Below are 12932 nucleotides of genomic sequence, written 5' to 3'. Positions count from 1 at the left end.
CTTTCTTGTGCCAGAAACTCATCATCCCAGACCGGTAGCTGTTTCAGTATAGAGCACAAAAAAATAAATAGCATCCAGCAATGTGGAATTGTCAGAAGAAAAAAAAAAACCTCAGCACAGATTTCCCCCCAGTGCTTCATTTCCCCAATGCTAAACTTTTCTACACCACATATGAAAACATCCTCTGATCATCTACCGTTTTCAGAGTTGCTGCGGATTAAATTGGGCGGAGGGGGGTGGGAAGCGAAGTGTGGACCCCCCCCCCGTGTTTGCACATAGTCCGGGCTTGCACCATTTCAATTATTCGGTATCTGACGAAGAAGGGCACATGCACCACCGACCCCTGCCCGCTACTTTCCCCCGCCTCCTCCTCCTCCTCCTCCCTACCTCCCGGGCGGGAGAGAAGGCGCGAGGCGGGCTCGGGCGCGAGGGAGGGGGGAGAGAGAGAGAGAGAGCGCGCGCGAGAAAGGCGCCTCCTTTCCCATCATGCCTCGCAGCAACGGCGCGGGCTGCGGGAATGAGGTAAAAGGGGGCGGGGGCGGCGAGCGCGAGGCGGCGAAGAAGAAGGAGGAGAAGAAGAAGAAGGAGGCGGCGGCGAGTCGGAGGTCGCAGCGTCCAGTCGGAGGAGGGAGAGGAGGAAGCGGCGGCGACGACGAGGACTAGGAGGAGGAAGAGGCGGGAGCTGGGCCCAGCCGCCCCACCAGCACCACCATCCCGACCCCCCCCCTCGCTCGCTCGCTAGCAGCGCCGCCGCCGCCGCCATCTCTTGCTGCGCGGCGCCATGGCCGAGACGAAGGTGAGGCGAGCGGGAGCGGGCCAGGCCCGAGCAAGGCCGAGGCGAGCTGCAGGCGGGAGGGGCGCGCGGGCCGATCGGGCGCGCCTCAGGGCTTCCCGCGGGAGGCAGGCGCCGGGGGCTCTCCGACGGGGCTAAGGAGGGAGGCCGCCTCGGCCACGCGGGGGCAACGTGTGCGGCGGCTGCTCTTGGGATGTGGGGCTCCCTCACGGGTTTGGGGTTTTTTTGGGGGGAGGGGGGGTCCGTCTCTCTGCACCGCCCCCCGGAAGTTGGCTTGGGTTTGCAGTAAAGCACGTGCCCTGTTTGGGGGGGGGCGTTAAAATCTGCTTTTTTAAAATGGAGGGGGGGGTTACATCTTTTTAATTTTCTTTTTTGAATGGGGCGGGAGGTTAGGAAGAGCCTAGAGTTGACGCGGGGATTTATCTGGAAAGTTCGGGCAGGGAATCCCCGGCGGCGTTTATTTTGGGGAGGGGGTGGTGGGCTGTATGTGTATGTATGTTTAGTGCGGCAGCCTCCTGTGGTTTGCAACACCATTTTGAGGAGCACAACGAAATTGAGTTTATTCGAGGCGCGAGGTTTTGTGGGCTTGCATACTTACTCAGATATGCATGCGTGCTTCTCCGAAGCTCAGGCCTTGAATAAATCTTAGTTGGGCTTAAAGGCGCTGTTGGACTCAAAATGTTGGCTTACTTCAGGCTATCCTCTTGAATCATGGGCCTCAGTACAATAAATGCTGAGATAATGAAATACAAAGTAAAATTGGGACTGCCTTGATACCCAAGAATCATCAGCATCATAAGATCATAATTAAACAGTAATCTACATAACATTTGTACTTATATGATTATTATTATTATAAGAAATGCACAAAGGTTTATTTCCATGTGGAAATTGAATGTTAAGTTAATGTTAAGATGAACCACTCAGGAGAATTTATGATCTTGCATGATATTTGGGGTTGGGTTGGGCTGCTGGCCTTGATAGGAGATATATGTGCCTGGGGGGTGTTGCCTTGGGTTAACTCATTTACCTGCTATCCTTGTGCAATTAAAAATTTAAAAATTCAGTGCATGTATTGAAGAAGAAAATTAATGCTTTTTTTCCCTCCCCAGGGAAGTAACCTGACAAAGTATGCACACTTACACACACAGCCAGACCAGAAAGATTTATTGAGGCATAACTATAGGCCTTGTGGCTAGATGGAAACTGTTGTATGTGACAATGCAGGGTGTGTTCTGTGAAAGCTTTTGCTGTATCTGTTGTTAAGGGGACACAGACACTACCTTTTGTGTGTGTATGTGTGTTCTCCCTATTCCCAAAATCTCCCCCTGCTGTTCAGGATGCGAAGAAGCAGCCAGCCCCACGTGTTAAGTTCATTCATGTCCTGGAAAGTCATAGGCCTGGTCCTGGTCTCTTGGCTCATCATCTGTTTCATTTTCACCTCAACAGTATTCTTTATTGCTAGATGTAATAATTTCTAAGGCAGATTCAGGTGGTTTGTCTCGTTGGTCTGAAGCAGCAGAAGTTGCAGTCTAATGGCAACTTCAAGGCTGGCAAAGTTTTATTCAAGGTATTTTATTCAGACGTGAAACTGAATTTCTTCAACCATCACATATAGGACCAAAGGAATAAAACAAATATAACAAGTTGAGCTTATAAGGTTACCATTTGTATGGGAGGGAGCAGAGCAAAGGAAATAAATATGTCAAGATTGGAGAATAAGAGACAGATGCATTCTTAATTGTGGAATGCTGAGAGGAATTGAGACTTGGTCATTGCGCTCTACCCATTTCCTGTACATTATCTTTTTCTTTGAATCAGAATGATTGGCTATTTAGAGTTCTTTACCCTGTCCCCAGACCAGAGAAATATAAATCTACCATTTCACATTGCATTGTGTTGTCCTGTATATTATGTCAAATTACTATCTAGTATTCAAATCTATTACCCCAAATAATAGACAAAATAAAAAGAATGTATGGCCCTTATATAGAGGATTCTTAGAAATGTAGATCTAAGGGCTGAATGAATTTAGCATCTATTGTGGGAAGATAAGCAAATATCCTGGTTGAGTCCTGGGAATGCCACTGTTTTGTGTGTTGTAATAAGTTGCAACAGCAATTAAACCTTTCCGATCTGTTCTTGAAGTTTCTTTTTATTAAAACAGCAAGTTTGTGGTCACCCATTGACTATATTGAAAGAACTGGAGTGTTCTACAGATTTCTCAGACTTGTGGTTCCTGATGTCAGATTTGTGTTTATTGATCCTTTGCCCTGTTTACCCTATGTAGAGAATGGCAGGGCATAGCTGCTATTTAATAGCACATACAGTGCTAGAAGATGAGCCTTAGAATAAGCCTGAGTGTATCCGAGTATTATCTAGGTGTATGTGGCAGCAAAGTTGGTATCTGGATTTATTGCAAGTTCTGGTACCAGTGTCCATGTCCCCCCCCCCTCTCCCCTCCCAGCTTAGCCCAAGCAAAACTCAGCTTCTTATTTCTGTTTTGTCCTGGAATCTGCTTAGAATCATTATGCTATATGATTCAGCATTCTTATTTGGGAGCTGTTGCCTTCTGTGCTTGACAACAGAGATAGACCCTTTCATTTGGCAGGATTGCTTTTATGTTAAAAATACTGCGTTGAAATATTTCAGAAGCATCTATACCAGTGGTTCTTAACCTTCCTAATGCTGCAACCCCCTTTGGGCTGCTGTGGCAGCACTGTGGTGGTGCGGCAGCCACGGCCTCAGCAACCCCTGGGAAAAGGATCGATCGACCCCTACCCCGGAGTCACAACCCGCAGGCTGAGAACCGCTGATCTATACAGTAATGTGTATGTGTGGTGGTTATAATCAAAGCTGTATATTATGTTCTATATAACCTGACACAAGCCGGGAAAAGAGGCTAGGCCTGTAGAGCAACGGGGAGTGGGTTCCAGTGACATCTAGAAGAAGAAGAAGGGTTGGTTCTTCTATGCCGCTTTTCTCTACCTGAAGGAGTCTCAAAGCAGCTTACAATCGCCTTTCCTTTCCCTACAATAGACACCCTGTGAGGTGGGTGAGGCTGAGAGAGCCCTGATATTACTGCTTGGTCAGAACAGCTTTATCAGTGCTGTGACCATCCCAAGGTCACCCAGATGGCTGCATGTGGAGGAACGCAGAATCGAACCTGGCTCACCAGATTAGAAGTCTGCACTCCTAACCACTACAGGAAACTGGCTCTAGTGATGTCAGCAGCCATCCGAACTTCTGGTAAAAGGCAGGGATCCCTGGGGACCCTATTTGGGAATCCATGGAGTAGATGCTTCCTTGGTCCTGGGATCTGCCCTTCATCACAGCTAAGATATGCAAGCATTATAAATTCATGAATGAGCAAACAGTGTACAGTCTAAGAATATTGAATAGTAAAATAATGGATTCTGGAATAGAATACAGAAGTAGGATTAATCAATTTACTACTCAATAAACGGTCCTCATAATACATCTCAGAGAAGTTGTGCAATTCAGTTGTGACCATTCTAAAATGTTCTGTTGTGTTGAAAATATAAAGGACCTTTCGAATATTTGGAAGAGCATATCAGCAGTTTAATTGCCCTAGAAAAGCCAGGTTCTCCGCTTGGGGGTGCTGCTTAATACAGCAGTCACCTTAGAAAATCGGGTGGCTGCAGTGGCTTTATTTAATTTTAATTTGTGTATTGTGTTCACATTGAACATACCCTGAGCCAGCTCACCAGGATGGCAGTATAGAAGTTAAATAACTTAAGTACTTTTGCACAGCTTTGGGCTGATGCATCTGCTGTGTCCGTTACTAGTTCAATCACATCAAGCCACAGTGATCAGTGCCTTAGTTACTATTGGATTGAACTCCATTTGGCGCTACCCTTAAGGAGTGTTTGGAAACAGTGAATAAGGCAGAATGGTCCAACTAGATCACTGGTCATGGCCAGCTCCCCAGGGCATGTGAATCCAAGAATACAGTAATGACCCTGGTTACTGATCTGTTCTGAAGCTAAATTCAGGATGTTGAATTTGTCCTTTTCAAGTTCTACGTGACTTAAGTGTCTGAATTAAGATCACCAGTGATCAAAGTGTGCACATGAGAGAGGGCCTTTTTGGTGGCAGCCTCGAAATTATGGAACAACCTTCCCAGCAGTTTCACCTGACTACCTTTTGCTTTCAGTCTAAAGGAGACAGTTGAAGATTGGTTAATTAAGACTGCTTACTCATTTAGTTTCTTTATTGGCAGTCTTAACTGGAGATTTTAAATGGTGGTCTTCAATGTATTTTTACAGTTCTATTAATGTTGTAAGCTTCCCCGAGTTCAGCAAGGTAGAAATGTGGCAAGTGTTTCAAATAAAATAAACATCCTCTTTCCACAGGATGCCTATGAGGAGCATGACTCAGCAACTGACAACGTAGATGATTCTAACCATGACCCCCAGTTTGAGCCCATAGTTTCCCTTCCTGAGCAAGAGATCAAAACTCTGGAAGAAGATGAGGAAGAACTCTTTAAGATGTAAGTAGAATGACGGTGGCATGTTAGTCCCAGACTCCATTTTGGCAGAGAACCCTAATATAGTGTGCTGTAAGGAATCCTGAAAGTATTAACTGATAGATGAGGCTGTTCAACTTGTCTCTGTTGGATTCACTGTTCTGGCATTATCTCTTTCTAAGATGAGGGTAGGTAATTCTGCTTCTCTCCGATATTTGGTGTGGTTGGATCATTCAACTACCCATAATGCAGAGATTTGATGGGATTTCCTGCCTCTGGTATATCAGCGTGGAAAAGAAGAGAGGAGACAACCCAGAGAAGTAATTCAGGCCTTTGGTATATCTGCATGAATTACTGCTCTGGGCTGTGTCCTCTTTTCTTACCAGGGATGGATAATTATGTTTTGTCTTATGGGTATTGTGAACATAAGCTGAAAGAATCAGTCAAGGAGTCCAAAAATATGCTTTCAAATGTTGCATATTTTATTGCTGGGCTTTGCTCATTATAAATACTTCAGTCCGATAATTTCCAGTTTTTAAAATGCCAGTTAGATTTTTGTTTTTTCTTCTTGAAACTTCAGTGTAACACTGCAGAATGCTAGCATTCTACTTCCAGGATTGTGTTCATCAACCATGTGACTTCAATGCCTTGTGCATCTCTCAGGCACGTCCTTCACATTAGTGCTGTCAGTAAAATATAAGTGCTTTTAATAGTACTTTTAACAAATTAATTATTTTAAAGTTAAGGTTGGCCGTACCCGTACTCCTAAACATCTTGAAAGCAAATCTTTCCAGGTGTAAAAGTAAAATGTGCCCCATGGCTTTGATTTAGAGTGAGCGTGTTTCTTAGCTGTCAGAAGCTGGGATTGCTACAGTGGCCGATATAGGTTTAAACTTCAATAAGACCATGGTTTGTTAAAGGCAGCATAGAAAATTGGCATTTATTAGTCACCCTTCTGAGGCTAAGCTGAACCCAGGGTAATAGTAAATAAAATAGTGCCTAGACATGAAAATGTTGTCAGCATTAGTTTACTACATCACTTGAATGCATCCATCATAAACGGAGGAGTTTGCTACGGCCATCCTTAATAAAGATTTGGGACTAAAATTCATGTACTCTAGTAGAGAAACATGACATGGGGTGTTAGCGCATTGTAGTCAGGCTGAAAGCCCTCCTTAAGCATGATTTCTAAGTTGAAGTTCCACATGGTAACTAATTCATGGCTTTTCCCCCCCTCCTGAAGGCGTGCAAAACTATTCCGGTTTGCATCCGAAAACGATCTTCCCGAATGGAAAGAGCGAGGCACCGGTGATGTAAAACTGCTGAAGCACAAAGAGAAGGGGACCGTTCGCCTCTTGATGAGGAGAGATAAAACCTTAAAAATCTGTGCAAATCATTACAGTATGTGATTTGGTACACTGTCCTAGGGCAGTGTACCTTTTAAATTAATTTGTTTTTCTGTACAGTAAAATAGATATACATGACCTTTGAAGAAGCCAATGTATGTTAGGCTTGGAGAGTATGATAAACTGGCTTATGTGTTTTTAACACAGCTGCAGCCCAAAAGGGGTCAAAAGGTTTTAGAAGCCCTACAGGTGTCGGTTTCTGCTTATCAGCCCAGGTCACCCTGCGCCCCAAGCAGAAAGGCTATGTTAACCACAAATGAGGGAGCGAGTAACCATCCTTTGCTTTTCAGGGTGTGGGGGAGAGGCATGCTTAGGTTTTTCTGGGAACCTGTCTGTCACTTACATAGCATTTCTGACCTGAAACAAAAATGGTAACATGGATTAATACAGTCTGAATTGTGGAGCAGCTGGTCAAAGAACACTGGTACTACAAATAGTAACAATTTTTTAGGGTGCAGACATGCATGGATAGTTAGTTGTCTATGTGTTTTTTTCATAATTCAGGATTAGAACCTTAATGCTAATAATCTTGTAAAGTTACTAGCACGGTAAATATCTGCTGTTCCAACCTGTGTCTAGTTAGTTTTATTTCCCTGCTTTTCCTCTAGTTACGCCTTTGATGGAGCTGAAGCCGAATGCTGGGAGTGACAGGGCATGGGTGTGGAATACACATGCTGACTTTGCAGATGAGAGCCCCAAACCCGAACTTCTGGCCATTCGGTTTTTAAATGCAGAAAGTAAGTTACAAAGCTGTTTATTGTCACAGTGTGTGGGTGAAGGCTCTGTTCTGTCTTGCATTTTATTCTTCTAGTGATTGTTTTCTGTTACAAAACAGGCCAACCCTTAATAGCAGACACCTTGACAAACAAGGCTGACTCTAGTACCAAAAGCACATCACATCCCAAACTACCGACTTCTAGAAACTAGCCAAGGTTGAAGGAATAGGGCTAAAAAATTACGATGGGCCCCCAGTAGGAGAGAAGCAAAAAAAGAAATTTAGGAATGTATTAAGGCCTGTGTCCAGTTTACTCTCCTCACTCACAAAAGGCTCATGCTAAGGATGGGCCACATGCTCCTGAATGCTCTTCTGAATCTTGACAGCCCGCACGCAACAACTAGCTAGGCCTCTGTTGGCGCAGGACAAAATACTACACAAGATGTTCACTTATGATGCAGGCACCCAAAATACAAAATGACTGTAGTGTTCCCTGCTAGGCACCCTCCAGGGAAGGCGGGACCCTGATAAAGGTTTTTGCAAAAGAGAGGCTAATGAGCAGAAAAGGAGGTAATGTCACAGAAGATTAAACAAAATCTCACAATTAGCGTTTTTGCTTGACGCTCGTTAGGGGTTTCAAGTTCTATCCGTGCAGCAGCAAACATGATGCAGAACAAGAGAGGCAACCCATTATAGGCCAGGAGTACTTGAAATTTATAAAAATATGCTTTTTCTGATCAATGAATTGTGGCCTGCTTCTGACTACTGACCATTGAACAACAGTGACCTCCTGTGGCCGTTTATGCCAACGTTGCAGAATCCGTCATTCAGCCATTGCACCTGTAATCTCAACAATAGCCAAGAAGTGCCATACACCCCCTGTGTTTTATTTGGAGCAATAGAAGATCAGAAAAGTAGATTGTAATGCAACATAACAAATAGTATAATTTGGAATGTAGTTCTCAGGCCTGGGGACAGAGGAGATAATTCTATACAGCCTATCGGCCCTTTTCAAAGAAGATGACACCAGAAATTTCCCTCCATGCCTGAAAGGAGATGGGTGGAAGTGTAATGGCAGGGTCTCAGTTAATTCCTCTCAGCATTCCACAGCTGATACAGCTAACCCTAGGCACAAGTGACTGCTGGACTTATATAGGAAATTGCAATTGATACTAACCATTGCTTGCTTATTAAGTTGAACATCCTGGAAGATGCCGTTCAGTTGAAGATTGCCATTCACTTTTTGTAGACACTTATTTACCAAGGCAATACTTGAAACAAATACTACAAGTGACTAGATCAGCCTTTTTCAACCTTTTGACTGTGGAGGAGCCCCTGAAATAATTACTCAGATTTCTAGGAGCCCCAGATGTGATGTCAGCTGGCCATGTCCCCTGGCAGTGGCATCGCTATTCAAACCCTTAGCTGTCCTTTTGCTCTCTCCCCCCACCCATGGCAGTTCTGCCTCATTGCAGAGTAGGAGCTGAGAAGACAGGCCAGAGCCCCCTGTGCCATTCCACTTCAGAGCTCCCAGAGACTCCTAGTTGGGAATCCTTGGACCACATCCAATGCACTGTATTTGACTCTCGCTTTTTAAACAGATGCACAAAAATTCAAGGTGAAATTTGAAGAATGTAGGAATGAAGTCGATAAGAAGTTAAAGAAAGGTAAGGAATTAATCTTGCCTTCTCATTCGGGTGATGGTACGCTGCATTCAGTACTGAGTCCAAATGACTGTTCATGAACAATGCATATATCGTAAAGGATTAGAAGCTTTCCCCACAGCAGTGTTCGTGGAGCAAGGCTTTTGAATCTTTTCATGCGCTGGTTCCTTGCCCACCATAACCCATTAGCTTCTTTCTCCTACTTTGCAGATCATCCGTGTCCAAAAGGTACACATTTTGTCTTTTATTTGAGTGTACCTGGCTGCCCAATTTTCAGCCTCCTAGGAATTATCTCCATATGAAACAAATTACAGGCAGGCAAAACTTGTGTCCAAAGTGATGCATTGCAGAAAGTAAACCAAAGCCTACAGATTTTCACCTGCTGTTTTTTAATATGGGCTTTTGTATTTTTATTGGTTTGTATTGTGAAGTGCCATGAGATGGCCCATCATGAGTGGCAGTATAAGAATCTAAATCTAAATAAATGAGTCTCTTTCAGGCTACCTATTAAAATTTCACATACGCTGTTCAGTGGTTGAGACTTCCTCTTAAATAACTGTAGCATGTGCAGTGCTTGCAGCTGACACATAGGAAGTGGTTGATAACTATCAGCAGGCTCACTCTGTGCTTGACTGCAATATTCAGTCGAGGTGCTTTTTAGGCCTGCTAGAGCAATGGTCCAGGATATTGTGAACACCTCTACCTGTGAAAGGCTGTTTCAATTGATCTTGGCACATTTCTAATATTAGGTGCACTTCTTTAATAAGTTTGTATTGCTAAGTTGCTTTTGCAAAGTAATCTGTTTCAGGACAACGCTACCTATAAAACAACCCATTTCATCATGCCATAGGTGGGTATTAATACAATGGGGCGTTCTGAAAAGGCTCTTGGCTCCACACCACTCTTCCCACAGTGAAATCACGGCTGCATAGTGAAATTAAATCACTCGTAGCTGTCATTTCTGAAACTTTTTTAAATGACTGGATCAAAATCCAACTTTCCCTGCATTCACAGTCACAGAAGGTGGGATCTTACACAATTCTCCTCCTTCCTACAGCTCCCTTCCCACATGGCTTTTGTCCAAGCCGTTCCAGCACAGTGTTTCTGTGGGTCAAACAAGGACCCTCATTGCCCTTTTTTAAACAGTGGGAAAGCTGGTTGTTTCCAGCCCAGTGTTTGTATTTCAGTTGTGAAGTGAGGTGTTTAGCGGCTGGAAGGCCCATTGGCCAAAGTTGGTGCATTACTGAAAGTTCCAGAGCAAGCAGACAAAGGAAACACATGATGGGTGGCAGCCATATGGTGCCTGCAGTGAGGGTCTGAGCTAATAAAGCAGAGGCCGTATCCACTCTAGCAATCAGCTTCTCGTTGGTCCCATTGTAAATGATTGCTGCACTGAGACTGTTGCACAATATCCAGTGCTGCGAAGAGGCAGCCTCAGCACAGTAGTGATGCTCTCAGCTCGGCCCCTCCAATTTCAACTGTACATTATTGAGGGGAAAAGCTGCCCATTCCTTCCTTGTACCCGACACAATAAATATTTATGTAACTCATACCTCTCGCTACATATAGACCCTACTGCAAGGGTGGCCAAACTGTGGCTCTTCAGATGTCAGCAGGGGCTCGTGGGCATTGTAGTCCATGGACATCTGGACAGCCACAGTTCAGCCACCCCTCCCCAACTGGTTTTCTAAGGCAGCCTTTTGCAACCTTTTGACTGTGGAGGAGCCCCTGAAATAATTTTTCAGGTTTCAAGGAGCCCTGGAAGTGATGTCAGCTGGCCACGCCTCCCTGAAACACACCAGAAGTGACATCACCACCCACATTAAAAGGCAGGCTTGAGAAGGACTAATGGAAGAGAAAAGGAGGTTTAAAGCAGGTGTTGGCATGCAGGCTGCACTCCCTCCGAGGCATAGAAACCACAAAGAAAACTTACTCAAGCTCAGGAGGGGGAGCAATGAAAGCTTGTGATTCCCTTGCTTGTGGCAAAGTCCATTAAGGCAGGACAGGAATGGCTGTGGACTCCTTCCGGAGCTCCCGCGGACCCCTGGTTAGGAATTCCTGCTCTAAGGAATGAATGGGTGCTTATTATATTTTATCACACCAACCCAGAGAAGTAGGCCGGGCAGGAATGTGTAGACTTGCCTAGGGCTATTGCATAAGTGACAGCTGAGCAGAGACTTGGACCTTGTACTCTGCTGCTCTAGCATCAGCACATTACCGTTTGCAGAAAGAAAACGTTTGGCGTTTTTATAACATTCTTTCCTGGTATCTTGAAACCTCTTTTTAGCAGGAGCAGACAAAAAAGATAGTGCCGATAAAGTCGCTGAGAAATTAGAAGAACTTTCTGTAAAGGAGGAGAGCAAAGAACCGGAGAAGAAAGAAGCGAAGGAGGAAACTGACGGAAAGCAATAAATCATCTTGGGCCTTGTATTTTCTTTTTCTTAACTTTTTTTTTTAATTTTTACAAGGGACTTTATAAAAGAACTGTATTCCAACATTCGAAGTTTTTTTCTAAGCTTTTGCCCTTTTTGAAGAGGTCTTCAGAAAAAAAAAAAATCCATTCCCCAGTCATGAAAATGTACTGTGCTAAACTTTCTTTTCCATAGTGGAAACACTTATTTATAGTCATCCAAGAGAGTGAATAAAGCTTTGGAAAAAAAATGGTTATCAGAGGACAGAAATGAGTTTTTCTATATGCTTCAGATGTGTGACTGCAGTTCTTACGTTTTGGGTTTCTATTTTTTGAGTGCATATCTTTAGATGAAATGTGGTACCACCGATTCTTACCCATAGGAAAGGTGCAAGTAATAAAAATGTTTCTTGTTGTGTCTGAAAGCTGTAATGACTGAAACCAAGATACTTTTAATGCTGAGATTTGTTTTTCCCTTGTCATTAAAACCTGGAGTGGCCAGATATGTAAATCTTTGCTTTTCCGCTTGAAATAACTGTATTCTATTTTGAGGTGTGCTCATTTAATTTACCCCCCTGTTCTTTTCAAAAATCCTAGCGCATACTGTTAGCGATGCAGTATTTGCTGTGCAATGTTTGACGTTTCACCCTTCAGACATCCACAGATCGAATATCTCTGGACCTTTCTTATTAGAACAGGGGAAATACCTCAACCATTCTTCCCTTTAAGAGACTTTTGCCCGTGTATTTGGTATCAGTGTATTTGAAGGTTAAAGGGTCTTCTCGGTCTCTCTTCAGATACCCTCTTGTGAAAAGCCACCACAAGTGAATTCTTACGTTGTTAAAGGGAGAGGTGATGCTCACCAAACTAATTCAAAATAAATTAAACTTAATCATTCTTGTCGACTTAATTTAGTTCTTGAAAAGAGAAGTCGGTTTTTGCAGGGAACGGAGGAACAGCCAGATAAATCCTCTCTCGTCTTCATCAGTCCTTCAAGCCTTAAAAGCAAGTCTCCGGGTATATTTGCCTACTGCCCCTATGTTGAATCCTCCAACCTGCACCCTTGATTGCTCATGCCTGTTCCTCACACTTTGGATGCATTGCTCTGAAGCCGATGAGGGTTCATTTGTTGCACATGGAGCATTTTGTATGTGTAGAATGAGGAAAGGAGAGGTGTCATGCTGCATTAAACAGTTGGAAGAGTTCTGGGTCTTGTTTTATAAAAATAAGAGCATATCCATATTGAAGCTGGTCTGTCAATAGTGTATGCTCAATATCCTGGCTTTTTCGAATAGAGGTTTGTTTCAGAATTCGTCCAAAGCCATACTGCTAACCATATTTGGAGTAGTTCTTCATGAATATTCACTTAAAAGAATTTGTGCATATTCAATGAGATGCAATTTGGTATTCAGGATCCTTTTAAAATTGGTGTTTATCATACTTGGAATTCAGGTA

At 43.8% G+C, this 12932-nt stretch overlaps 1 protein-coding gene and 1 non-coding gene across 2 annotated transcripts; both read left to right on the top strand.

Moving 5' to 3' along the window:
• Positions 1 to 504: 504 nt before the first annotated feature.
• Positions 505 to 12374, top strand: RANBP1 (RAN binding protein 1). Its single transcript, XM_077307351.1, has 6 exons — positions 505 to 796; positions 5170 to 5306; positions 6526 to 6683; positions 7297 to 7425; positions 9005 to 9070; positions 11355 to 12374. The coding sequence occupies exons 1-6, from the start codon at positions 782 to 784 to the stop codon at positions 11477 to 11479; spliced, it is 630 nt and encodes a 209-aa protein (XP_077163466.1). The 5' UTR covers positions 505 to 781; the 3' UTR covers positions 11480 to 12374.
• LOC143823288 (small nucleolar RNA SNORA77) lies at positions 9679 to 9808 on the top strand. Its single transcript, XR_013226450.1, has one exon. It is a non-coding gene; the product is annotated as a small nucleolar RNA SNORA77 (small nucleolar RNA).
• Positions 12375 to 12932: the final 558 nt, after the last annotated feature.

Source organism: Paroedura picta, chromosome 13, assembly GCF_049243985.1.
Source record: "Paroedura picta isolate Pp20150507F chromosome 13, Ppicta_v3.0, whole genome shotgun sequence".
Classification (NCBI taxonomy): Eukaryota; Metazoa; Chordata; class Lepidosauria; order Squamata; family Gekkonidae; genus Paroedura; species Paroedura picta.
This window is presented reverse-complemented; position numbering and strand designations above follow the sequence as displayed.

What these genes read in the sequence shown, in the direction of transcription:
- RANBP1 (XM_077307351.1), top strand. An exon ending in GAGGAAGAACTCTTTAAGAT is followed by an intron (nt 5,307 to 6,525) that starts GTAAGTAGAATG and finishes CCCCTCCTGAAG; the next exon opens with GCGTGCAAAACTATTCCGGT. An exon ending in CGATAAGAAGTTAAAGAAAG is followed by an intron (nt 9,071 to 11,354) that starts GTAAGGAATTAA and finishes ACCTCTTTTTAG; the next exon opens with CAGGAGCAGACAAAAAAGAT.